This window comes from Lethenteron reissneri, chromosome 63, assembly GCF_015708825.2.
Source record: "Lethenteron reissneri isolate LAM-NWPU_2019-01 chromosome 63, ASM1570882v1, whole genome shotgun sequence".
In the NCBI taxonomy this organism is placed as follows: Eukaryota; Metazoa; Chordata; class Hyperoartia; order Petromyzontiformes; family Petromyzontidae; genus Lethenteron; species Lethenteron reissneri.
The window spans coordinates 1551312-1578122 of record NC_083841.1 but is presented as its reverse complement, the minus strand read 5'-3'; the positions used below and the strand labels follow the sequence as shown (position 1 = coordinate 1578122).

The window sequence follows — 26811 nt, the reverse complement described above, 5'->3', positions numbered from 1 at the left end:
CGTGACTTTACCAAAAGAACTAAGAGTATGAATCCTTGCAGTCACGAAAGCTTCAAATCTAGAATGCATTAAAACCCGTTGCTCAATGTGGCTGGGGCTTTCTCCAGGGTTAGTCTCCAAAAACAACAAAGGTTTACAGTGAAGCTCTGTCCACTCACAGGCTTGAGGTCACCGTGAATGATTGTCTTCGAATGGATGTGACGCAGGGACGTGAGGATCGCCTTGGTGTATATTTTCACCATCTCCATCCGAAGGGACTTGGATTCCTGTTACCAATCCAATCATCCAGAGTTCCACTGTGAAAGAGGCAACAATACAAAGTCAGTGTCATTCTGTGAGGTTCTGGTTCATATAACAATGGATTATTACGCTCGTTTACCCAGGAGATCCTCAAGACTTTTTTCAAGAGGGTCCTACCAAGGTTTCGCAGCAGAGGGGGCGATGTTGCTTCTGTGTGTTATCCTAATTTGGGAATTTTTCGGTAGTTTTCAGCATTGGTATGCTTGACCAAGCACACTCAAATTGGGTATTTATTAGAAACTATAAACTTTTATTTTACCAGGTGAGGCCCACTGAGCTGTATAGCGCTTTTTCAGAAGCGATCTGTCCACAAATGATACCTCAACGAAGTGGCTTATCATGGGGAAATTCAGAGCAGCCAAATACTCTAAACACTTGTTTTAAATGTGGAGGGAAAAACCGGAGAACCCGGGTAAAAATCCACGTGACCATGGGGAGAACGTGCACACGCCAAATATCGAGGCTCTGGATCGAACCCACAACTTCCTGTATGCCGAGCGAGGTCGTTAAAATTTTACCACCAAAATGTTGAAGAAAGCCGAGAACCCACAGGAAACCCATGCAAAACAGGGAGAGAATATACACATTCCACACTCACCTCCTCCCTCCCTTACACACGCACTAATTCACTCAACACACACAATCATGAACACTCGGTACAGCAGTGGAAGAAACATACAAACTGCACGCTTATAGGCGCATCAGTTGGCAGTCAGCCCCTCGGCCTTGTTGCTGTGAGACGCAGGTGTTACCACTGCGCTGCCATCCTGCTGATTGAGGGGCATGCTATGTCAAATTGGGCAGGGCTGTCGGAGAAAGAGAATGGCTGCCAGCTCAACATGTGTCCCAGTTGAGCCTCCAAGACTCATGGCAGCTCCACAATTTTACGACGACAAATGGTCGCAAGAGCACGTCAATGCAAGTGCCACTTGGCACGCACCTCAACAGCTCCAAGACGATGGTGTAGTGCTTCCTGAACTGGAACCAATCCAGCATCTTGATGATGTTGGAGTCGTCGGTGTCACTCTCCTCAAGTATGATCCCGATTTGTATCTCCCTCAACTGCAAATTGTTATTCATGGCGCTGCAAAGAGAGTCAACAATTTAATATCATCAATCATAATTTAGACTTATAATACCATGCACACTTTTGGCTCACTCTCAAAGACAGAAATATTGAGATGCATGAGGATCCACATACAAGTGGGAAGGCAGCCAGGGAGTGAGCTGGTGCCAACAATTTCCCAAGCTCTGAAATCCTTTTTATGTAAAGATGTTTTGGCCAATTAATATTCATAGTCACAACTAGAGCCGGCTAGAGCCCTAACTGACTATGGCTCTCGTAGCACAAGGTGATTGTGGAGAGAGGCGCTATGTTTCACAGACACAGTATGCAGTAGTTTCAGGGTAGGGGCCAATTTTACTTTCAATTCGGAAATAGCATTGGGATGTTTGGTATCCCCTGGTTAAATTGTCAGGGTTTTTTTTTCACGTCGAGTGGAAACTGGAAAATCTGGACAAAACCGATGCGGAACAGTGAGATATAAACTCAGGTCACCCGGGCCATTCTTGCTGTGAGGCACAAATGTTACCACTGTGCCACCCGGCCTTCCGTAATAGTTGCGTTAATAATATCCACCACATTGTGGCACGTGCCAGTGTGGAGTCTTACCTCAATGGAGTTCTGAGTATTTTCACCGCCACCAGGGTGTTTGTCATGTGGTCAAGACACTCGACCACTATGCCTTGACCGCCCTCCCCAATCGTCTTCAGCACCTCATACCGAAAGTTGAGGTGCTCGTGTTTTACCTGCGCAACAATCACACAGTGGTTAAGTGCCGATTCAATCGAGTCTCATTCAATCACTGCTAATTGAGTGCTCGTAAGACAACATGAAGAGATCTTGACTTAAAGCTTTCGTCACTGCAGGAATTCATATTCTCTGGGTCTTTATTTTATTGTTCTATCTACGAGACTTTACCGAAAGACCCGAAGAATATGAACATAAAGAGACTTAATCCATGGAGTGAGAAAGAGCACCGGCTATAGAATTAGCCTCGCTTCGTCAGTCCTATGTGAAGGGTAAAAACAAGACTCGGTAGGCTTGTCTGCTGTGCTAGATAACCTTGTTGCACACACTTGTGGCACACAGCAAGAAGGGCCTGGGGGTTAAATTCCCAGCTTAGTCCCTTTTTGTGTGGAGAAGGTATGTTCTACCCCTCTTTAGCAAATTAGGAGTGTGTAGAGTTTGTATGCTGCTTCCCCTGTTCTGCATGACTTTCCTCCTGGTTCTCTGGTGTCCGCCCATAGCTAATACACACTCACAATGTAACTGGTGATGACCAAACATCCCAATGCTGAAAACTTACCTCCAAATTGCTCAATTGGTATTACACACGGCAACCACGCTGAACGCTGCGAGAAATTGTCAGAACCGTCCTGAAAAAGTCATGGCAATGCTACTATCTGAATCAAAAGTGTTATTTCACGAGTAAAGCCCATTAGCAATCTTTGTAAGAACGTAATCAACCAGGTAATGTGTTAACTGATGTGTTAGCCAATTCTCTGTGTTGCACTGCATTACATTTCTAATTTTACTAGGTTTGTTTTCTCAAACTTATAATTGATTCTATTATTTCTTTTATTTTATATCTACGTGACTTTACCGAAAGAACCAAAGAGTAATTCCTGCAGTAGAGGCCGACCGAAACTGAATTTCTGGTTTCGGCTGAAACAGAAACCAGACCGAGAGTAAAAAATTTACTTTCGGCCGAAACCGAAAGTTTAACTTCACTTTCGACCGAGACCGAAACAGAAAGGTATATAACCGAAAGTTACCGAACACAAGATTTATGAAATACTGTACTAGCTTTACTACCCGGCTTCGCCCGGGACTTGGATTCACCACGGCCGGCCGCCTTTGTCTCCCTAGTGGCGATGTTTACATACCACACCACTTACTCATTTGAGGCTGAGTCGACCTAGGGGAGGCCCAGGACCGGTTCAAATAATCGTCACCGGCCGTGAGCGGGAATTGAACTCGGGCCGCCGGGTTCGTAGCGCAGCGCGCGAATCGCTACGCAGTCGATGCCCCAACCCACACACACACAGACTAAAGACAAGGATCCCCGACTGACCGGCTGATAGACTTATCACTAGCGTTATTATCTAAAAATAGATCTTTAGTTGACGACCGAAAGTCAATATCAGTTTTGGCCGAAACCGAAACCAGACCGAAAGTTAAAAATTTACTTTCGGCCGAAACCGAAAATATGCCTAAAGTGGCCAATTGCCAACTTTCGGCGCCGAAACCGAAACCGAATTTCGGTCGGCCCTCTATCTTGCAGTCACAAAAGCTTCAAAATCAAGTTTAAAGCCCATTGAGTGAAGAAACTGTTTTCAAGGGCGACTTGGCCCGGCAGACAACATGAAATACCGACTGCATGTATGCAGGTTTTTTTTCAGCATTGAGATTTTTGGATACCAGTTATATCGTGCGTGACAACACCGTGTGTGATGACATTGTGGATGATGATGGTGTGCACGATAACGCTTCTTTCAATGATCCTGTGATGTAAACACTGTGGTTGATTATGTTGAATGTGATGACGACGATAATGACACCCGAAGTAATAACCAGGGTGGCCTGCCGCATCCGGCAAGGCAGGTATTTTGTCGTGAGTCTTACCGGAATATAACGGTGTTGGTCGTCATCGTAGCCATGGTTGTACTTGCCCCGGGCCTGATTTTGGAGCCCAAGGTACCATATCTCCTGCATGGCCAAGAGTTCTCTTTGCTCCCTGAGGGTCAGGTAGCTGCCGTAGAGCTGCATGATTTCTGCAGAAATGATAAAAATGTATAAACCATTATTACTACCTTTGTTTCCTATGTGAGATTTATATCACGATTTATTACAAGGTGCATTACAGCAATTATAACATTGCACATAAGATGATGGTAGTTGAGATAAAGAGTGGGGTTATTAAAAGTGGTGGTGTCGTTATGGTGACAGAACAGGAGGGAAAGGTAAAGGAGGGGTTTTGCGTAGGCCTGGTCTTAGTTGGGTATCAGGGTTGGGGAGGAGCAGTAGGGGTGGTGATAGGGGTTGAGCTAGGCCTGGTCGTAGCTGGGGGTGAGGACAGGGAGTAGCAGAAGTGTGGGCAAGGGAGAAGAGGAGATGGGTTTTAAGGGAGGAACAGAAGCAGATTCACCAAGGACAGCCTTGCTGAGTCTCAATAATCTTTTTAAAGAGGTTATTGCCGAATTATTACAATAGGGGGTAATGGTGTAATCCCAACTGGATAATGTCAGACAATTGTTTAGTCTTGGGATGTTTGACTCCTAACAGTTTTTTCACGCGAGAAAAGTGGATACCCTTGAGGAAACCCATGCAGAACAGGTGGAGGATATACAGACTCCACAAGCAAAAGCACCTGAGTCGGGAATCAAAGCCAGGATATTCTTACTGTGAGACACAAATGTTACCAGCCTGCCGCCCAAAGTTTAGACGCCATATGAATGTGCACGTTGGGCCAAAGGGAAGAAAATAATTATTTTGTCGTAAGTCTGGCAGACATCGAAGGAGAAAACAGACTAAAGTAAATATGGGAGTTGCAGTAAAATGGTAACTCACTTCTATAAGAATGGTTGCTAGGTATTACATCATCACTTCCATTGCACAAGCCAATCAGCTGAAAGCAAAATCAAGTGCCCATGCAACTTGGCCGCCTTGATGTCCCCCATGCGACATGGCTGATGTGATGTCCTCCATTATTTTTATTACCTTGCGGGGTTTTGCACTTGATGGGGGCTGCTCCTTTTGAGTCTGAGAGCGCACTCCATCTCACGCATTTTCTTTTTCTCACTATATATCGGCTCATCTACACACACAGACAAAATTCCACAATATAGACTGTAACAAACTGTTGGGGCAAATGCAGCCACAAATCTGGCTGTTGCTTGATGAAGCTAGTTGTAATTACTGGCGAAACGTCATACTCGGATTGTAAATGTTGTGGCTTTGCTCTCCAACACACCGGTGTGCTGTACTAGTAACGAATTGGCATGTTCTGTTTATGTGACAAACCTTACTAATTGGCTGTCTGGTGGTGGCGGATTTAACGACACATATTTATGCGATCTAACTAAAAAAACCTGTTATGGATATTGGGGGCCATCCATAAATGACATCACGCGATTTTGGACGATTTTTTTACCCCCCCCCCCCCTCATCACACGGCGTCACAAAAAGTCAGACCCCCCCCCCCCTCAAATATGACGTCACAAAGCTCTGCCCCCCCCCCTAAAATAAAACATGCTTCATATCGCTTTGAACTATTGTAGTGCGTATTTAATGTGGCGCTGCACTCTGATGTTGTAGGAGAAAACATTTATTAAAAAGTCTGTTTAATTAAGTTTATTTAAAGTTGCGCATTTTGATGTGACGTCACATTTCTCATACCCCCCCCCCCCTCGTCACACATCGTCACAAATATCTGACCCCCCCCCCCAGGTGCGTGACGTCATTTATGGACGGCCCCTTGGTCACAAAAGGCTACGTGTTAAACGCTCAGATACACACACAGGCAGGCAGACACACACCAAGGTACAAATGGTGAGGAGTAGGTACGCGGATAGAGAGTGGAGAACACAGGCATGTGAATCACATGTTCGCCCATACTTCACCACGCGAGTCGAGCCCGTACCTCCATGTTGGTGACGTGTAGAGCAGGAATACCGGAGTGTCTTGCGTCTCGCACCGTCTGGGTCTCCGTGAGGAATGCGGGAGACGAGTGTAGTAGGGTCAAGCACAGTCTAGGATGTGGGACGAGATCGTTACTCACCATGTGATTTACATCTCGAAATCGTGAACAGTTTTTTTAATCAATTGGGATTGCACATCGCCCTCAGCTGGCAGACTAATGGCCACTTGCAGGCCGACTGCTGAGCCACCTTGTTCCCTAGAGAGATAGCTGCCACTGGAGGTGGGATGAGGGGTGCGTGGGATGAGTGAGGGGTGCGGCAGTGCAGCAAAATCCTTAATTGTACCGCACTTCTATGTTCCCCCGTCTCTGTCCCCTGACTTAACCACAGCCCCAACACGAACGCACATCGTCAAAACGGAGATACATCATCAACACGAACTCGCATAACACAAACCCACATCAAACAAACCCACATCATCAACACATTCACATCAACACAAACCCACATCGAACAGACCCATATAACCAACACAGACCCAAATCATCAACACAAACCCACATCAACACACATCAACACAAACCCACATCATCACACACATCAACACAAAGCCACACCATCACACTCGCATAAACACAAACCACATCAACACGGACAGACATCATCCTCACAGACTCACATAATCAACACACATTAACAAAAAAATTACATCAATACGAACCCACATTAACAAGGACCCAAATCAACACGGACTCAACATCAACACAAACTCACATAAACAGAAAGCTGCATCAACACGGACCCACATCAACACAAACTTACCAAAACAGACTCATATCATCAACACAGACCCACATCATCAACAGATCCACATCATTAAAAACATCAACACAGAGCCACACCATCGGTACAAACCGAGATCGTGACTCACATCGTGAGCACATCAAGCTGCCGCGTGTAACACGTCGAGCTCGTCACAACTCTGCCGCTCTCACCTGTTCAGAGTGTCGCTCGGAGTGGCTCCAGCTGCTGCCTTCGGTCTCCGTCGTCTCCACGCGTCTCTCCAACTCTGAGCGCACGAGCCACGAAACCGGATGTCGGTCTGATGCGTCACAGTGACGTCACAGTCCGAGATTCCGATTGGTTCCCGCCCCCTTTCGCGACTTCCGGTAACGCGTGGTCACGTAACGTCACGCACGGCCCCGTGACGTCACGCGCGGCCCCGTGACGTCACGCGCGGCCCGCGTTCACCGTCGCTATGGGGGCCGATTGTATGAACCGGTCCTGGGCCTCCCCTAGGTCGACTCGGCCTCAAATGAGTACCTGGTGCGGTGTGTAGTAAACATCGCCGCTGGGGAGACAAAGGCGGCTTGGTGTGGCACTGGGCACCCACCCCCTCGTGTGCCGTGCCGGCCTTTCTAGGCGCTCCCTAGCAGCACTTGCCCCTGCAGTCTGATCAGGCGATAGAGGGGATCGTTGTGTCTGTCTCTATGTGTCTGTGTGTGTGTCTCTGTGTGTGTGTCTCTACGTGTCTTGAGTGTGTCTCTGTGTGTGTCTACGTGTCTGTCTCTGTGTCTTGAGTGTGTCTTGAGTCTGTGCGTCTCTGTGTGTATCTGTGAGTGCCTCTACTTGTGTATGTGTGTGTGAGTCTGAGTGTGTCTCTGTGTGTGTCTGTGTCTCTGTGTGTCTCTGTGTGTCTGAGTCTGTGAGTGTGTCTGTGTCTCTGAGTGTGTCTGAGTGTGTGTCTCTGTGTGTCTGAGGGTGTCTGAGGCGTTGTGACTTTCTCGATATTCCGCTCTGGTTTTTGTGTCTTCGCGTGTCTCGTTTTGGTGAGCGGCGATGCTGTGAGCGTGTAACGACCAACTTGCAGTGTCTGTACAAAGCGACGTCTAGGTCTACTCAGCCACAAATGTACCATATTGTCAAAATGTATCCCATTAAATAATACCGTATGGTGTGAAATCGCTAATGTTGAAAGTGTATTCCTTAACATTAGCATACCTTTGTATTAAGTTCATATATCGTTTTGCAACGATGTAGACATCGGCTTTAATTGTACACCACTGAATATTAATGTATTTATAAACATATTCTTAGGTTTTTTCGGTAAAGTCACGTAGGTAAAACATTAAAATTAATAAAAGTAAAATAAAATAAAAATCACGACGTTTCGGAGGCAACACAAGTCTCCGTCACCAGGTGGGACCGGAGACTTGAGTTGCCTCCGAAACGTCGTGATTTATATTTTATTTTACTTTTATTAATTTTAATGTTTTACCTACGTGACTTTACCGAAAAAACCTAAGCATATGAATCCTTGCAGTCACGAAAGCTTCAAATCTAGAATTATTTATAATAATTAACTTTAATGAAACATAAGAAAGGTGGGTTATAGAAGGTTCTCACTGCCATTGACAAGTGGGGGGCCATCAGTTGAGTTCGCATAGAGGGGGGGGGGTAACTCAAACGCGTTCGCTTGCCTATGGGGGGGGGTCTACTGGCAATGTACACATAGGAAACATCTGGGGAAGCCTCGATAACAATGTGTCTACATTGGCCTTAAGATGAGTGAGATAGTCTTATTCTTAGGTTTTTTCGGTAAAGTCACGTAGGTAAAACATCAAAATTAATAAAAATAAAATAATAAAAAATAATTTTTTTATTAATTTTGATGTTTTACCTACGTGACTTTACCGAAAAAAACCTAAGAATATGAATCCTTGCAGTCACGAAAGCTTCAAGTCTAGAATGAGATAGTCTTGTTTGCTTAAACACGTTAATAGCGTTAATCCTTGGGGGGTGGGGGGTAAAGAGTCGGCGTGCGGACAGGGAGAGGGGTCACGTCTTGACTGATTGTCGCCTCAATCTTGATGTGAAGATTGTCGCCTCCCTGCTCAGTGGGTGCCCCGCAGCCCACACCGCCCCCAGGGCCTCACGGCCTGGGGGGAACCGCTGGAGCTCCTAAATTGACAAACTCTTGAGACCTGCTGCTGAAGCTGCTTGTTGTTGTTGTTGTTTCTTGTTGTCCTTCCCGCACCTCTCATGGGCGAGGTTGGCTCCGTGCAGTGCGATAGAAGTTCTACCTGCACACACGATGGCGGTGATGATGATGATGATGTTGAGGAGGTACCTGCATGATGGTGAGGATGTTGATGCGGCCGCCTGGAACGCTCTTCAGATAGGAAGCCACCGGCGCTGGGCACTTTTAAATCATGGAGATGAACAAAGACTCGTTTCTTTAGAACCGCCTTCTTGTGTTTAGTTTGTTGTCCTTCCCCCGCACCTCCGATTACCACGGTTGGCTACGTACGGTGCGAAAGAAGTTCAGCATCGGGTACCGACACACGTCCTTCTTACTAAGTCCACCACCTCGTTGTTGACTCGGCCGGCAGCACTCGAGAGTCGTGAGAGTGGCGCGTTCTCGACTCGAATCGGACGAGAGCCGGGAAATCCTCAAGTCTCGAGACTGCAGCAGCAGCAGAGTCCTGCTACTACATACACACGTGTGTGTGTGTAGTAGCAGGACTCTGCTGCACATCCACACGTGTGTGTGTGTAGCAGCAGGACTCTGTGTGTGTGTGAGTGCAGCAAAGTCCTGCTGCTGCGGCCACGTGTGTAATGGCGGAGCGCCACGTGTCATGGCAAGTGGCGAGTGGCTTGACCGTGTTTTGGAGTTTGGAGAGGCACACACACACAGCGGTGTACGTCAAACACGGACATTTACTCTGTTAAAATCACTTCACAATCGTGGGCATTTATGCAACGGTGAGAACGTACGTACACATCTATATGGCTTATCGCGGAAGCGGTTGCAATTTCCGCTGTTGTAACTTCTGCAGCGCGAGTCTATCCCGCAAGAGGGCGCTATGCCTCACAGGCGGGTACAGGAGGCTGCCAGTCCACGAGGGGGGGGGGCTGTTGCTGCTGTGCCACGTTGACCCACACGAGTACAACAGCATCCACGGCGGTGAGATGTTAACTACCTCACCTGGTGCACAGGAGGTCGTGGGTTCGATGCCGACACTGACGCCTGCTGCTGCTGTACATTTGGAGTTTGCGTGTCTCTCTCCCCGTGGTCGCGTGGATTTTTCTCCAGGTCAAGGTTTTCCCTCCACATTTAGAACCAACAATGTGCGTTCAGAGTATTTGGCCGCTATATATTTCCTCGCGATGATAAGCAAGTGAGTTGAGCTATCATTTGTGATAGCCATGTCGCTTGTGGATAAAGAGCTACATAGCTCAGTGGAGCCCTTCAACCTGGTAAAATAAAAAATAATTCTAGATTTGAAGCTTTCGTGACTGCAAGGATTCATACTCTTAGGTTTTTTTCGGTAAAGTAACGTATGTAAAAATAAATAATAAACGTTGAAATAATAATAGAAATAAAATAATAAATCACGACGTTTCGGAGGCAACACAAGTCTCCGTCATCAGGTGGGACCGTCACAGCTAGATTTACTTGAAAATTATTTCTATCATTTTTACTTTTATTATTTATTTTTACCTACGTGACTTTACCGAAAAAACCTAAGAGTATAAAAATGAAAAATATTTTATTTTTAACTGCAGCCCTTTGTGGCAATTTGGTTCGAGCCCGGCGTCCGCCCTGGTTAATACAGCCCGGGTGTATTTGACCGTAAAAAGACGGTGCCCCCCCTGCTTCGCTCACGCTTGGATGTTAAAGACCTCCCCCGGGCGGGCGGCGTGGTTTGAAAGCAGAGTGGGGCCTTGTCACGGCGAATTCGCCAACCTCAGTTTGATTCACCCGCCGTGCTAATATCAGTGGAAATAATCTCATCTTGCCCTGGGCATCGTCTAGGTCGATTCAGCGCTACATTAGTACCCGGCGCGGTATGATTCATCGGGCGACGGTTTGACTGTCGCCCGATGAACATTACTCATGTACTGCAGGGCAAGCGCCTGTGTGATCTCTGAGGTAGCTCTGTATTATCTGCTCGGAACGATATTTCCCAAGGGATTGATCGTCTTCTGACGAAGCAACGCCGATGGAAGCGCGGTCGTTGCGAGAACGTCGGGGAACGAGCCGATTGTAGTTTAAAGTGAACCCTCGTGATGAGGGACGCGCGCGCAGACGCACACACAGAGTGCCGGGGCCTGAACCCAGCCATCTCCGCGGAAGTGGCAGTGCAAGTCGGAGAATGTGCGAAGGAAGTGGCGTACGGAACCGTTGCCTTTCTCGGGAAAACATTTGTCGAATGCGACGATAAAACAACAATAAAACAATAAAATAACAACAAAACAATGACCGAGTGAGCGGTCACACCACGTGATCTAGCCACGCAGTCGCACCACCCGGGCTAGCCGTGTGGGCTAGCCACCCTCGCTAGCCGTGTGGGCTAGCCATGTGGGCTAGCCATGTGGGCTAGCCACCCTCGCTAGCCATGCGGGCTAGCCACCCTCGCTAGCCATGTGGGCTAGCCACCCTCGCTAGCCATGCGGGCTAGCCACCCTCGCTAGCCATGTGGGCTAGCCGTGCGGGCTAGCCACCCTCGCTAGCCATGTGGGCTAGCCACCCTCGCTAGCCATGTGGGCTAGCCACCCTCGCTAGCCGTGCGGTCTAGCCACCCTCGCTAGCCATGTTGGCTAGCCACCCTCGCTAGCCATGTGGGCTAGCCACCCTCGCTAGCCGTGTGGGCTAGCCACCCTCGCTAGCCATGTGGGCTAGCCACCCTCGCTAGCCGTGCGGTCTAGCCACCCTCGCTAGCCATGTTGGCTAGCCACCCTCGCTAGCCATGTGGGCTAGCCACCCTCGCTAGCCATGTTGGCTAGCCACCCTCGCTAGCCATGTGGGCTAGCCACCCTCGCTAGCCGTGTGGGCTAGCCACCCTCGCTAGCCATGTGGGCTAGCCACCCTCGCTAGCCATGTGGGCTAGCCACCCTCGCTAGCCGTGTGGGCTAGCCACCCTCGCTAGCCATGTGGGCTAGCCACCCTCGCTAGCCGTGTGGGCTAGCCACCCTCGCTAGCCGTGTGGGCTAGCCATGTGGGCTAGCCACCCTCGCTAGCCATGTGGGCTAGCCACCCTCGCTAGCCATGTGGGCTAGCCACCCTCGCTAGCCGTGTGGGCTAGCCATGTGGGCTAGCCACCCTCGCTAGCCATGTGGGCTAGCCACCCTCGCTAGCCATGTGGGCTAGCCACCCTCGCTAGCCGTGTGGGCTAGCCACCCTCGCTAGCCGTGTGGGCTAGCCACCCTCGCTAGCCATGTGGGCTAGCCACCCTCGCTAGCCATGTGGGCTAGCCACCCTCGCTAGCCATGTGGGCTAGCCACCCTCGCTAGCCATGTGGGCTAGCCACCCTCGCTAGCCATGTGGGCTAGCCACCCTCGCTAGCCATGTGGGCTAGCCACCCTCGCTAGCCATGTGGGCTAGCCGCGCCAATGCAGGCTGGGCTTGGCGGCGCCTCCCCACGCAGCCAGCGCCAATTTCCAGACGGCAAAGCTGTGAGCCACGGTGAGGTCGGCGGGCAAGCCCTCGCTCAGCTCCCCGAATGACAGCTGTTGTTAGGCGAGCAGATTTGGAAAACTTGCATTGGGGGCGTCTTAATGCCCAGTTGAGGTGTGTTAGTGTGTGCGCTATTACAAGATGAGGGGGAGCGGAGGTGCAGTGGTTAACTCACTGTTCTACAAACCTAGCGACACCAGTTCCATGCTCACGGCCAACACCAGTGACGATTATCTGAACCGGTCCTGGGCCTCTCCTTAGATCAACTCAGCTGTAATTGAGTGCCTTGTGTGGTGTGGCAATATCGGCACTGAGGAGATAAAGGCGGCCATACAAAGTGTTGTCCACCCATCCCCTCATGTGCCGTGCGGGCCATCATTCATGCGTGTTAATAGCACTTGCCTAACAGTCTAAATGGGAGATCTTTTTTTGTATTACAAGGTCATGATTGTGTGTTTAATTACATATTGTAAACTTTATGTAGCTGTGTAATGAGCCATTTTTGTTGCCAAAAGTTTGACGGATCATTTTTCTTATACACGCTCCTCCTCCTCTCCAATTGGCTGACGTAGATGCCGAGCAACAGTTTCGCATCCAAGTGGTCGAGCCGGATAACCTCGTCAGGAGCGGCGGAGTGTATCGCGGCGATGTCTCCTGCGTACTCGTGGATCGGGCATCGCGTCACCACACGTACGGTTTGTTCTGGATGACCGCAGTCGCACACTGGAGAGTTTTTAATTTTCCATTTGTGCATCAGGTATCCGCATCGGCCTTGGTTTGTATGGATGCCATTTAGGGTGGACCATGAGCTTTGTAGAAGATCAAAACCAGGGATTTTCGTCTAGATTTGAAGCTTTCGTGACTGCAAGGATTCATACTCTTACGTTTTTTCGGTAAAGTCATGAAGGAAAAATAATAATAATAATAAAATAAAATAATAATAAATGAAAATAACTCAATTAAATCACGACGTTTCGGAGGCAACACAAGTCTCTGTCTTCAGGTGGGACCGTCACAGCTAAATTTACTGTTATTTTCATTTATTATTATTTTATAATTATTATACATTTTTTTACCTACGTGACTTCAGGGATTTTTTCACAACAAGGTGTTTGTGAGTTATTTTGAACTCCATTTAGCTCTCCAAACTTCATCGGGGTTAAACTCGCATCTTTAGAGGTTAAGTGCATGGGTCCAAAAAAGGGCTTGTGACTTCAAGCGATGACGAGGGACGTTATTGTGGTCCTGGCAAATGGGAAGTCGACTGTTTTCCTGGATTCGGCGGATGCGTCGAGAGAGATTTGTGATGGCACGGACAGCCCAGGGTGTTGGGGTCAACTTGCGCGTTCCAGTAATATACGCTTAAAATCTAGTACTGCCTTCCCTTCGTCTGGGAAATAAATTGATTCCTGGAATAATTTTTAAAATACATTTAGTAACTATGAGATCTGTATGACGTGAATCAAATCAGAAACGTAGATTTTGGCAACAGGGAATATAAGCTCAAGAGTACGGAAAGCGTCGCGAATACGAGGCGTTATATTCCGTTCTCACGTCACATAAATGATAATTACATTTTCTCTGGAGCCATTCATATAATTGCATCACCAACTACCGTACAAAAATTAATTACGAGATTTACCTCAAAGAAGGGGGCCAAACCCTACAGAAGGAACTCGTGAAAATGATTCTTGAATGCAGATATAATCAAAATTATATGTAATAAGCCAGGTGACTTAACAAAAACCTACAACACAAAGGTGGTTGTCATGTCAACCAGGTCGAATTCAGCTCCTCCAACCGGCCAAGAGCGTAAGCCCAGCCACCGATGCTGAGAATGCATTCCCAGCTCGTGGCGCGAGCCAAGACACCTCACACAAGCCAAGACACCTCACACAAGCCAAGACACTTTGAACCCAGGCTACACTCGCAAACAAAGCAACATTGCCTCATGTATATTTACAAGTTTATTTGAAAATGTATATATTACAATAACAATAATGTACAGTGTGTGTGATACGTAGGGTGGCCTGCCTCCGATCCATCCTGGGATTAACCAGGCCGGATTACAGTTCGAGGAGCTCTCAGATCCTTGAAAGTTCTGGACATTGGCAAGTTCCTCCGGCAGGCGAGGCTGCGTTGGCTGGGTTATGAAACCCGCAAGTCCAGCCACAGCACGGCCTAGCAGCCCATGTGTGTAGTGTCTGTGGTGTGTGTGTAGTGTGTGTGTGTAGTGTCTGTGGTGTGTGTGTCTGTGGTGTGTTGTGTAGTGTGTGTTTGCGTGTTGTGTAGTGTCTGTGGTGTGTGTGTAGTGTCTGTGGTGTGTGTGTAGTGTGTGTGTGTGGTGTGTGTGTAGTGTGTGTCTGTGTAGTGTGTGTAGTGTGTGTCTGTGGTGTGTGAAGTGTGTGTCTGTGGTGTGTGTCTGTGGTGTGTGTGTGTCTGTAGTGTGTGTGTAATGTGCGTGTGTGTGTGTCTGTGGTGTGTGTGTAGTGTGTCTGTGGTGTGTGTGTAGTGTGTGTGTGTAGTGTCTGTGGTGTGTGTAATGTGTGTGTGTAGTGTCTGTAGTGTGTGTGTAGTGTGTATGTGTGTAGTGTCTGTGGTGTGTCTGTGGTGTGTGTGTCGTGTGTGTAGTGTGTGTGGTGTGTGTGTGTAGTGTGTGTGTTTGTAGTGTCTGTGGTGTGTGTAGTGTGTGTGTAGTATCTGTGGTGTGTGTGTAGTGTCTGTGGTGTGTGTGTAGTGTGTGTGGTATGTGTGTAGTGTCTGTGGTGTGTGTGTGTAGTGTCTGTGGTGTGTGTGTAGTGTGTGTGTAGTGACTGTGGTGTGTGTGTAGTGTGTGTGTAGTGTGTAGTGTCTGTGGTGTGTGTGTAGTGTCTGTGGTGTGTGTGTAGTGTGTGTGGTATGTGTGTAGTGTCTGTGGTGTGTGTGTTTGTAGTGTCTGTGGTGTGTGTGTTTGTAGTGTCTGTGGTGTGTGTGTAGTGTGTGTGTAGTGTCTGTGGTGTGTGTGTAGTGTCTGTGGTGTGTGTGTGGTGTGTGTAGGGTCTGTGGTGTGTGTGTAGTGTGTGTAGTGTGTGTGTGTAGTGTCTGTGGTGTTTGTGTAGTGTCTGTGGTGTTTGTGTAGTGTCTGTGGTGTGTGTGTAGTGTCTGTGGTGTGTGTGTGTGTAGTGTCTGTGGTGTGTGTGTAGTGTGTGTGTAGTGTCTGTGGTGTGTGTGTAGTGTGTGTGTGTGTAGTGTCTGTGGTATGTCTGTGTAGTGTGTGTAGTGTGTGTAGTGTCCGTGGTGTGTCTGTGTAGTGTGTGTGTGTAGTGTATGTGTGCTGTGTGTATGTTGGGGTGGGAAGAGGGTGGAATGTGTGTGCATGTGTGGTGATAGCGGTGGTGATGATACTAATGCACATCTATCATCACCACCCCTGGCGCCTTCATGGCTACTCTGCGGTGGAAACTCCACCACAAAGCAGCCAGTGGCAGAAGAAAGAGCAGATTGCTCGTCCCACACGAGCCAGTCCAGATCGCTTCTTCCGCTCTCTCGTCTCCCGTGTCGGCACCTCCATCTTCTCCTTCCCCCCCTCCTTCCCTTCCTCCTCCACATTCTCCTGCATGCTCTCCTCCACAACCTCCATCTTCTCTGCAGAGGCCGGGGTGAGCGAGGGCTGTGCGGGGCTCGATCTGTGAACGGATGGACATGACACCATTTAATTTCCCTCTTATTGCTCGTTCGTTATTACGCTACAACATCGCAACTCCCGATCATCCGTGTGTGCATTTAAACTGCGCTTCGCAACATTCACAGCATCTTAAGACACAGGCTTTTCTGGGTAATTAAGTAAAGTGGTAATAAATAATAATATAAATACACACACACACACAGGACACAACACGCAGAGCTGCTTACCGTTGCACAGCGGTTGTAGAGGTTGCGTTGCCCTCCCTGTCGCACAGCGAGACCGGACCCTGGTCACTGCTGATGGTGGCAGTGGCGGCGGTGGTGGCGGTAGGGACGACGGTGGTGGCGGCGGCGGTGGTGGCAGCGGTGGCGGTAGGGACGACGGCGGTGCCGGCGGTGGTGGCGGCGGCGGTGACGGCGGCGGCGGCGGTGACGGTGGTGGCGGCGGTGGCTGCAGGGACGACGGTGGTGGTGGCGGCGGTGGTGGCAGCGGTGGCGGTAGGGACGATGGTGGTGGCGGCGGTGGCGGCGGCGGCGGCAGCAACGACAGTGGCGCGGACGGCGGCGGCGGTGACGGCGGTGACGGCGGTGACGGCGGCGGCGGCGGCGGCGGCGACGGTGGTGGCGGCAGGGACGACGGTGGTGGTGGCGGCGGTGGTGGCAGCGGTGGCGGTAGGGACGATGGTGGTGGTGGCGGCGGCGGCGATGGCAGCAACGACAGTGGCTTTGACGGCAGTGGCGGTGACGACGGCGGCGGCCGTGACGGCGGCGACGGCGGCGGCGACGGCGGTGGCGGCACTGACGGCAGCGACGGCGGTGGCGGTGACGGCGACGGCGTCGGCGGCGGTGACGGCGGCGACGGCGGCGGTGGTGGCGGCAGCGGCGGCGGTGACGGCGGCGACAGCGGTGGCGGTTACGTCGGCGGCGGTGACGGCGGCGGCGGTGGTGAGAGCGGCGGTGACGGCGGTGGCGATGGCGGCGGCGGTAGCAGCGACGATGGCAGTGGTGGCGGCGGCAGCAGCGGCGGCGGCAGCGGCGGCAGCAGCGGTGACGGCGGCGGGGCTGGCGGCGACGGTGGTAGTGGGGGCGGCAGCGGCGGGGACGGTGACGGCGGCGGCGGTAGCAGCGACGATGGCAGTGGTGGCGGCGGCAGCAGCGGCGGCGGCAGCAGCGGTGACGGCGGCGGGGCTGGCGGCGACGGTGGTAGTGGGGGCGGCAGCGGCGGGGACGGTGACGGCGGTGGCGGTAGGGACGACGGTGGTGGTGGCGGCGGCGGTGGTGGTGGCGGTGGCGGCAGCAGCGACGGTGGCGGCGGTGGCGGCGGTGGTGGTGGCGGTGGCGGCAGCAACGACAGTGGCTGTGACGGCGGCGGCGATGGCGGCGGCGGGGACAGCGGTGGCGGCGGTGGCAGGGGTGGTGGTGACGGCAGCTGCCCCGGAATGCCCGGATTCAGCTGTGCCGACATCCCGCAGCCAGTGGTGTGCCAGTGCCTGCGCCGGTGTCATGCGACGAGACGCATTCCATCTGTTGGAACGGTACAGACACAAGCGGCACACACGACGAGCGATGACGATCGAAGGATTTACATTTGCCTCCTCTCACTGGGTCCAAGAACTAATGGCAGCAGTGGTAGCAGTAATCCACTTTTGGCAATGATTACCATAATCATCAACTAGCTGCTGATGTATAAACTGTGCTCCCCACTTTGCCACCCTACTGCATATTAGCCGCTCGGTGCTCTGCTCATTGTGAGCGTCGCTTCTCCGCCCTCCGTTGTTGCCGAGTAGCGAATTACCTCCAACTGCCCAGTAGCCTAAAAGTGCACCTTGCCTGGCACTGCCTTGTGTCGTCTTTCACGAAACCGATCTTAACACCGCTGGTAAAAGTCATCGGCAAGTCCAACCAGCTCCACATCATCCAATGCCCACATGAGCTCATCTCTCCTGTGACATGACGCAGCAGTGACGTGGCCCAGGGTTCGCGCATTGTTTGCCACTTGTTGCAGAGGATCACGGTGCGAATCCAGTGGCCGCCCTGGTTAATGCTGCGGGCGTGTTATCCCTAAAAATAATCGCCGTCTGCTTCATAGAGGATGTTAAAGATCCTATCATGTATTGTGCGAGAGTAGGCTGGCATCAAGGTCCACATTTGGCAAAGGAATGTACTGCTTGTAAGCAGGGCTGTCCCATAGGTGGGTGCAGCGCCAGGGGCCAATCACACCGTGTGGGCCCCCCGATGCCTTCGAGCGAAACCAGAAGTATTACATCTGACACCACCGTGACATCCAAGCGCGGTGTCCCCATAAGCGTTTGGGCCTGGGGAGGCCGCCCTGATTCGCCATACCCCAGGGACGGCTCTGCTTGTAAATTACTCATTTGGAATGTACGTAGAAGTCATCGCCCCCAATACGCAAACTTGGCAGGACCCTCCTGAAAAAAGTCGTGAGGCTTTCCTAGGTAAACGAGCGTCAATAAGATGCATAATTAACAACATCCTCAAGTTATCTCTATTTACATTGTTTACTGTTGCACAGAGCACTCGCCTAAGTTCTGCGGCAACGCAAACCACCTCGCATCACATTTTTTCCATTCCGGTGCCCTACTGCGGTCTAGCCAAGAGGGAAACACCAAGGGGATAGGGTTGTGGGCATTAGCAATGATTTGGCTTCGAAGAAGATGGGGGTCTAAGTCTCTCTATGTTAGTGTATGGATCAAGCCAGTCTATGCAATGATGGAGCTTCTAATTGTGCTTGAGAGGGATGGAGCTAGGGGACAGGAGGAGAGCGGTCGCTCATCAGTCGGAGCAGAGTGACCGATGCGGGAATCCTCGTGGGGGAGAGGGGGAGGGGCTCTTACTGGAGGCAGCAGCTGATGAAGTCCACAAACTCCGGGTCGTAGTTTGCGAGCAGCTTGCTGAGCGGGCGACTCCCTGGCACTCGATGGCGGCAAAGCATCTTTGGCTTCTTGGTGGATGCTGCAGGGAGCGCGCACACACAGGAGACACGGTCACACAACCAACATCGGCCCTTGCGCACCCGCAGCGCAGAAATAGTGCAATGCAGTAGCACTACGCCGTGGCCCAGCGGTTGCGATTTTGCCACCTGTTGCAGAAGTTTGTGGTTACCATCCGGCAGGCCGCCCTGGTTACACTGCAGGCTGCATTAACTATAACAAATTTGCACCGTTTGTTTCATGGTGGATGTTACAGATTCCGTGACGTAGGCCATTTTGTGCCAGCGTTACGGACCAAGTTTTGCCAATGTGAAAATGTTAACTGCAAATTACTCCATTAGGATTACACTGGAACACTAACATAATGACCCGCCAAATGTGAGTTATTTTGACTATGACTGAACTTTACAATATATACACATTTTAAATGCAGAACTCTGATAACCAATGTGAATCACAATGGAGTGTTTGCATCATCTGGCATGGGTGTTGGTAAGAAAAAGGAAACTATGTACGAATCATTGTTGATTTTTGGGTCAGACCACTTAATGACTGAGCCACATTTTTTGCTGTAAGACCCAATTGCCACATGTACAAGATTTTCAAGCTGATTTCCTGGGTCTCTGCTGATGCTTAATGGTGAAAGTCGGTTGTGAAAATCAATATTCAAGAATTTATCGGTGGTCGAACTGAAACAATAACAGTTGGCTCGTAAAACGTATTCCAGTGAGCTTGTCCCTTCAACTTACCAAAGTATCTCTTTCTTTTAGGAGCGTTATTCACTAAGTAGTCCGGAGGCAGCCCCAGGACCTACACACGGTTCACACAACAACAAAGTTCCTTCATATAAACGCAACTGACTGTTGTAGCGAGTACTGTTAGTGAGCACCTATTAAGGCCGGCGCAGCACACTAGGGGATTGGCCCCATAGCGCCAGGTACCAGGTGCTCATTTAACGCTGTCGGCCTGTGTCCAGTTCAGGTATTTGTTAACAATGTTGCCAGTAAGCAGAAATCAAACTCGGGTCACCAGGTTCATAGCTCGGTGCGCTAACCACTCCGCTACTGCTCCCCACGGTTCACCCACAGGTGCAGGGTCGTGGTTGTGGCATGGCCCAGCAGTTGCACATCTGCCTCCCGTTGCAGAGTTTCCTGGTTCAGATTCGGCCGCCCAATTTTTACTTGCGATGTGTACAAAGCGTAAATTTGTACGTGCCGTCTGCTACATTCGCAGTAGACGTTGAAGATCCCATGACGTTATTCGAAAAGAGTAGGCCATTGTGTGCACACAGTTATGGTCCTGCATATGTGCTGGATGTAGCTTCAAGGGAAATGTATCTCATTACTAGACTTAATTTAGAGAATTGCTCTTCAACTTACTGGTGGTGGGTGAGCTTAAACTACAAGTGGCGCTTTGAGTGCTTGCACGGATGACCATTTACTTCTTATGGCTGCGTCAGCAGGCGGGTGGCAAAAATGTGGCCAGATCGTGACGTGGCCAAGAATGTTTTGTGAATCACGAGCGAAGTGCTGCTGTTGGGCAGTACCTCCATGCAGCACCCCAACTGGTCGTAGAAGTTGATGGGTTCGAAGATGGATTTTCCGGTTGCTATCTTCGCCACCGTGCATCCCAGAGCCCACATGTCAACCGAGTTGGTGGACGAGTAGCCCAAGATTCCCTCCGGAGACATGTACTTGACGGTACCGAAGATCAAGGAGGCTGCGAATGACAGAGACAAAGATCCCCAAATCACCTTTAAAAGCATCATCACACGCAAGTCATCACCTCCACACAGTCACATGTACACACGTGTGTGTGTGTGCATACACACATGTGTGCGCATACACACAGACACAGGTGTAACAAGCCTTTGAGACAAGTGCTTTTAGCAAGCACTTATGAAGGCCGGCGCGATACACGAGGGGTGGGTGGCCAGCACCACGCCCTACCGCCTTGGCCTCCCCAGTGCTGATCTTTACACTTCGCACCAGGTATTCATTTGAGACTGAGTTGACTTAGGGGAGGCCCAGGAGCAGTTCAGATAATCGCCGGGTCCGTAGCACAGAGCGCTAACCGCTACGAGCAATCTCACTCCCTCACCCGGGTGAGGTCACTCACTTTGATAACCCTCAACGAAGCTGTGTCCAAAGTCGGCGACCTTTATGGTCCCTGCCACGCGGTCCTTGACCAAGATGTTTTGCTAGATGAAGAACAGAAGAAGGGATTCACAGAGGTGATAACAGCATTCAGCCAGCAGTCCATTGAGCATGTACCAAAATAGGCAAATATATATTAAAAAGGGAGTCAGACGAGGTGACTTTCAACGAGGTTGGTCGCAGCGATATTAGGATATGTTTCCTGACAGCTGCCACTGAGAGTGAGATGATGCGATGTAAGTTGCTCATTGCGTGGACAGAGAGGCCCTAATGAAGCGTATAGCTGCTAGTGCATGCGAGTTAGGAAAAACCATGCACACACATGGATTCGGTAATACTTTCCACCACGCATTTGTCTTGGCAAGAATGTTGTGAGCAATTTGTAAGCTGATGGAGTCGCCCTTGAAAACGAGCTTACCTCAAACGCCTTTAATTGGGAAATTTACACTTTGATTCCGATTAAAAAATTTGTTTATTTGAAAACAGTAATACCCGAGTTTGTCGGGGATGCGTTCCTGAAAGGGGCGACGAATCTCAAAACAACGTAAAAGGGGAAGACATAAATCAGGATATTACTGGAGTGCTTTTTTGTCCTGCTTAGTATCTGAGTTTTTTGTTTCTCTCAGGCAGGCTGCTCATAGCAACACAACTTTGGGCAAAGTCTACTTCACATTGGATGATCTTGACCAGTGTTACCGTGCCCCCCCCCACCCATCCCAGACAGGTGAACAAAGCGAATGCATTAAAACCCGTTGCTCAATGTGGCTGGGGCTTTCACCAGGGTTAGTCTGTCCACTCACAGGCTTGATGTCACCGTGAATGATTGTCTTCGAATGGATGTGACGCAGGGACTTGAGGATCGCCTTGGTGTATATTTTGACCATCTCCATCGGAAGGGACTTGGATTTCCTGTTACCAATCCAATCATCCAGAGTTCCACTGTGAAAGAGCCAACAATACAAAGTCAGTGTCATTCTGTGAGGTTCTGGTTCATATAACAATGGATTATTACGCTCGTTTACGCAGGACATCCTCAAGACTTTTTTCAAGACGGTTCTACCAAGTTTTCGCAGCAGAGGGGGCGATGTTGCTTTTGTGTTATCCTAATTGAGTAATTTTTCGGTAGTTTTCAGCATTGGTATGCTTGACCAAGCAGTCAAATTGGGTATTTATTAGAAACTATAAACTGTGTTTATTTTACCAGGTGAGGCCCACTGAGCTGTATAGCGCTTTTTCAGAAGCGAGCAGCCAAATACTCTAAACACTTGTTTCTAAATGTGGAGGGAAAAACCGGAGAACCCGGGTAAAAATCCACGTGACCATGGGGAGAACGTGCACACGCCAAATATCGAGGCTCTGGATCGAACCCACAACTTCCTGTATGCCGAGCGAGGTCGTTAAAATTTTGCCACCAAAATGTTGAAGAAAGCCGAGAACCCACAGGAAACCCATGCAGAACAGGGAGAGAATATACACATTCCACACTCACACCTCCTCCCTCACACACGCACTAACTCACTCAACACACACAACCATGAACACTCGGTACAGCAGTGGAAGAAACATACAAACTGCACGCCTATAGGCGCATCAGTTGGCAGTCAGCCCCTCGGCCTTGTTGCTGTGAGACGCAGGTGTTACCACTGCGCTGCCATCCTGCTGATTGAGGGGGCATGCTATGTCAAATTGGGCAGGGCTGTCGGAGAAAAGCGAATGGCTGCCAGCTAAACATGTGTCCCAGTTGAGCCTCCAAGACTCATGGCAGCTCCACAATTTTACGACGATAAATGGTCGCAAGAGCACGTCAATGCAAGTGCCACTTGGTACGCACCTCAACAGCTCAAAGACGATGGTGTAGTGCTTCCTGAACTGGAACCAATCCAGCATCTCGATGATGTTGGAGTCGTCGGTGTCACTCTCCTGAAGTATCATCCCGATTTGTATCTCCCTCAACTGCAAATTGTTATTCATGGCGCTGCAAAGAGAGTCAACAATTTAAGATCATCAATCATAATTTAGACTTATAATACCATGCACACTTTTGGCTCACTCTCAAAGACAGAACTATTGAGATGCATGAGGATCCACATACAAGTGGGAAGGCAGCCAGGGAGTGAGCTGGTGCCAACAATTTCCCAAGCTCTGAAATCATTTTTATGTAAAGATGTTTTGGCCAATTAATATTCATAGTCACAACTAGAGCCGGCTAGAGCCCTAACTGAATATGGCTCTCGTAGCACAAGGCGCATGTGGAGAGAGGCGCTATGTTTCACAGACACAGTATGCAGTAGTGTGGAGTCTTACCTCAATGGAGTTCTGAGTATTTTCACCGCCACCAGGGTGTTTGTCATGTGGTCAAGACACTTGACCACTATGCCTTGACCGCCCTCCCCAATCGTCTTCAGCACCTCATACCGAAAGTTGAGGTGCTCGTGTTTTACCTGCGCAACAATCACATAGTGGTTAATTACCGATTCAATCAAGTCTCATTCAATCACTGCTAATTGAGTGCTCGTAAGACAACATGAAGAGATCTTGACTTAAAGCTTTCGTGACTGCAGGAATTCATATTCTTTGGCTCTTTATTTTATTGTTCTATCTACGAGACTTTACCTAAAGACCCAAAGAATATGAACATAAAGAGACTTAATCCATGGGAGTGAGAGAGAGCACCAGCTATAGAATTAGCCTCGCTTTGTCAGTCCTATGTGAAGGGTAAAAACAAGACTCGGTAGGCTTGTCTGCTGTGCTAGATAACCTTGTTGCACACACTTGTGGAAAACAGCAAGAAGGGCCTGGGTTAAATTCCCAGCTTAGTCCCTTTTTGTGTGGAGATGGTATGTTCTACCCCTCTTTAGCAAATTAGGAGTGTAGAGTTTTTATGCTGCTTCCCCTGTTCTGCATGGCTTTCCTCCTGGTTTTCTCTGGTGTCCGCCCATAGCTAATAAACACTCACAATGTAACTGGTGATGACCAAACATCCCAATGCTGAAAACTTACCTCCAAATTGCTCAATTGGTATTACACACGGCAACCACGCTGAACGCTGCGAGAAATTGTCAGAACCGTCCTGAAAAAGTCATGGCAATGCTACTATCTGAATCAAAAGTATTATTTCACGAGTAAAGCCCATTAGCAATCTTTGTAAGAACGTAATCAACCAGGTAATGTGTTAACTGCTGTGTTAGCCAATTCTCTGTGTTGCATTGCATTACATTTCTAAGTTTACTAGGTTTGTTTTCTCAAACTTATAATTTATTCTATTATTTATTTTATTTTATTTCTACGTGACTTTACCGAAAGAACCAAAGAGTAATTCCTGCAGTAGAGGCCGACCGAAACTGAATTTCTGGTTTCAGCCGAAACCGAAACCAGACCGAAAGTAAAAAATTGACTTTCTGCCGAAACCGAAAGTTTAACTTCACTTTCGGCCGAAACTGAAGCCGAAACCGAAAGTTTTACTGCACTTTCGGCCGAGACTGAAACAGAAAGGTATATAACCGAAGTTACCGAACACAAGATTTATGAAATACTGTACTAGCTTTACTACCCGGCTTCAGCCGGGACTTGGATTCACCATGGCCGGCCGCCTTTGTCTCCCCAGTGGCAATGTTGACACACCACACCACTTACTCGTTTGAGGCTAAGTCGACCTCGGGGAGGCCCAGGACCGGTTCAAATAATCGTCACCGGCCGTGAGCGGGAATCGAACTCGGGCCGCCGGGTTCGTAGCGCAGCGCACAAGTCGCTACGCAGTCGATGCCCCAACCCCCACACACACAGACTAAAGACAAAGATCCCCCGACTGACCGGCTGATAGACTTATCACTAGCGTTATATTCTAAAAATAGATCTTTAGTTGACGACCGAAAGTCAATATCAGTTTTGGCCGAAACCGAAACCAGACCGAAAGTTAAAAATTGACTTTCGGCCGAAACCGAAAGTATGCCGAAAGTGGGCAATATCCAACTTTCGGCGCCGAAACCGAAACCGAATTTCGGTCGGCCTCTATCTTGCAGTCACAAAAGCTTCAAAATCAAGTTTAAAGCCCATTGAGTGAAGAAACTTTTTTCAAGGGCGACTTGGCCCGGCAGACAACATGAAATACCAACTGCATGTATGCAGGTTTTTTTTTCAGCATTGAGATTTTTGGATACCAGTTACATTGTGCGTGACAACACCATGTGTGATGACATTGTGGATGATGATGGTGTGCACGATAACGCTTCTTTCGATGATCCTGTGATGTAAACACTGTGGTTGATTATGTTGAATGTGATGACGACGATAATGACACCCGAAGTAATAACCAGGGTGGCCTGCCGCATCCGGCAAGGCAGGTATATTTTGTCGTGAGTCTTACCGGAATATAATGGTGTTTGTCGTCATCGTAGCCATGGTTGTTCTCGCCCCGGGCCTGATTTTGGAGCCCAAGGTACCATATCTCCTGCATGGCCAAGAGTTCTCTTTGCTCCCTGAGGGTCAGGTAGCTGCCGTAGAGCTGCATGATTTCTGCAGAAATTATAAAAATGTATAAACCATTATTACTACCTTTGTTTCTTATGTTAGATTTATATCACGCCGTATTACAAGGTGCATTACAGCAATTATAACATTGCACATAAGATGATGGTAGTTGAGATAAAGAGTGGGGTTATTAAAAGTGGTGGTGTCGTTATGGTGACAGAACAGGAGGGAAAGGTAAGGAGGGGTTCGCGTATGCCTGGTCTTAGTTGGGTATCAGGGTTGGGGAGGAGCAGTAGGGGTAGTGATAGGGGTGGTGATAGGGGTTGAGGTAGGCCTGGTCGTAGCTGGGGGTGATGGCAGGGAGTAGCAGAAGGGTGTACAAGGGAGAAGAGATGGGTTTTAAGGGAGGAACAGAAGCAGATTCACCAAGGACAGCCTTGCTGAGTCTCAAGAATCTTTTTCAAGAGGTTATTGCCCAATTATTACAATAGGGGGTAATGGTGTAATCCCAACTGAATAATGTCAGACAATTGTTTAGTCTTGGGATGTTTGATTCCTAACAGTTTTTTCACTGGAGAAAAGTGGATACCCTTGAGGAAACCCATGCAGAACAGGTGGAGGACATACAGACTCCACATGCAAAAGCACCCGAGTCAGGAATCAAAGCCAGGATATTCTTACTGTGAGAGACAAATGTTACCACAGCCTGCCGACAGTTTAGACGCCATATGAATGTGCACATTGGGCCAAAGGGAAGAAAATAATTATTTTGTCATAAGTCTGGCAGACATCGAAAGAGAAAACAGACTAAAGTAAATATGGGAGTTGCAGTAAAATGGTAACTCACTTCTATAAGAATGGTTGCTAGGTACTACATCATCACTTCCATTGCACAAGACAATCAGCTGAAAGCAAAATCAAGTGCCCATGCAACTTTGCTGCCTTGATGTCCCCCAATCAACATGGCTGATGTGATGTCCCCCATGCAAAAATAGGCAACTTCACACATCACCTATACAACACAACCAGCACAATGTCACCCATGCAATATGGCTGACTTGAAGTCACCTATAGAACATGGCAACCATGACATCCTACATGCAACATTGCC

At 49.2% G+C, this 26811-nt stretch overlaps 1 protein-coding gene and 1 long non-coding RNA gene across 2 annotated transcripts; both read right to left on the bottom strand.

Annotated features, from left to right (window-relative positions):
• Positions 1 to 1870: 1870 nt before the first annotated feature.
• On the bottom strand, positions 1871 to 5185 carry LOC133358760 (uncharacterized). Its single transcript, XR_009757119.1, has 3 exons — positions 5084 to 5185; positions 3989 to 4137; positions 1871 to 2109 (listed from the first exon to the last, which is right to left on the bottom strand). It is a non-coding gene; the product is annotated as an uncharacterized LOC133358760 (long non-coding RNA).
• Positions 5186 to 18977: 13792 nt separating this feature from the next.
• On the bottom strand, positions 18978 to 25821 carry LOC133358796 (dual specificity tyrosine-phosphorylation-regulated kinase 2-like). The gene is made up of 8 exons (XM_061577244.1): positions 25597 to 25821; positions 23538 to 23674; positions 23065 to 23208; positions 22034 to 22172; positions 21196 to 21277; positions 20624 to 20796; positions 19827 to 19887; positions 18978 to 19099 (listed from the first exon to the last, which is right to left on the bottom strand). Exons 1-8 carry the CDS (start codon positions 25738 to 25740, stop codon positions 18978 to 18980), a joined length of 1002 nt encoding a protein of 333 aa, XP_061433228.1. The 5' UTR covers positions 25741 to 25821.
• Between the last annotated feature and the right edge of the window lie 990 nt (positions 25822 to 26811).

Excerpts from the sequence above, each read along its gene's own strand:
- LOC133358796 (XM_061577244.1), bottom strand. The coding sequence starts at position 25,740 with ATGCAGCTCTACGGCAGCTACCTGACCCTCAGGGAGCAAAGAGAACTC. Across the intron at positions 23,209-23,537 it reads ATACTCAGAACTCCATTGAG|CGCCATGAATAACAATTTGC; the intron begins GTAAGACTCCAC and ends CTCTCTTTGCAG. Across the intron at positions 19,888-20,623 it reads AGTTGGGGTGCTGCATGGAG|GTCCTGGGGCTGCCTCCGGA; the intron begins GTACTGCCCAAC and ends AACCGTGTGTAG.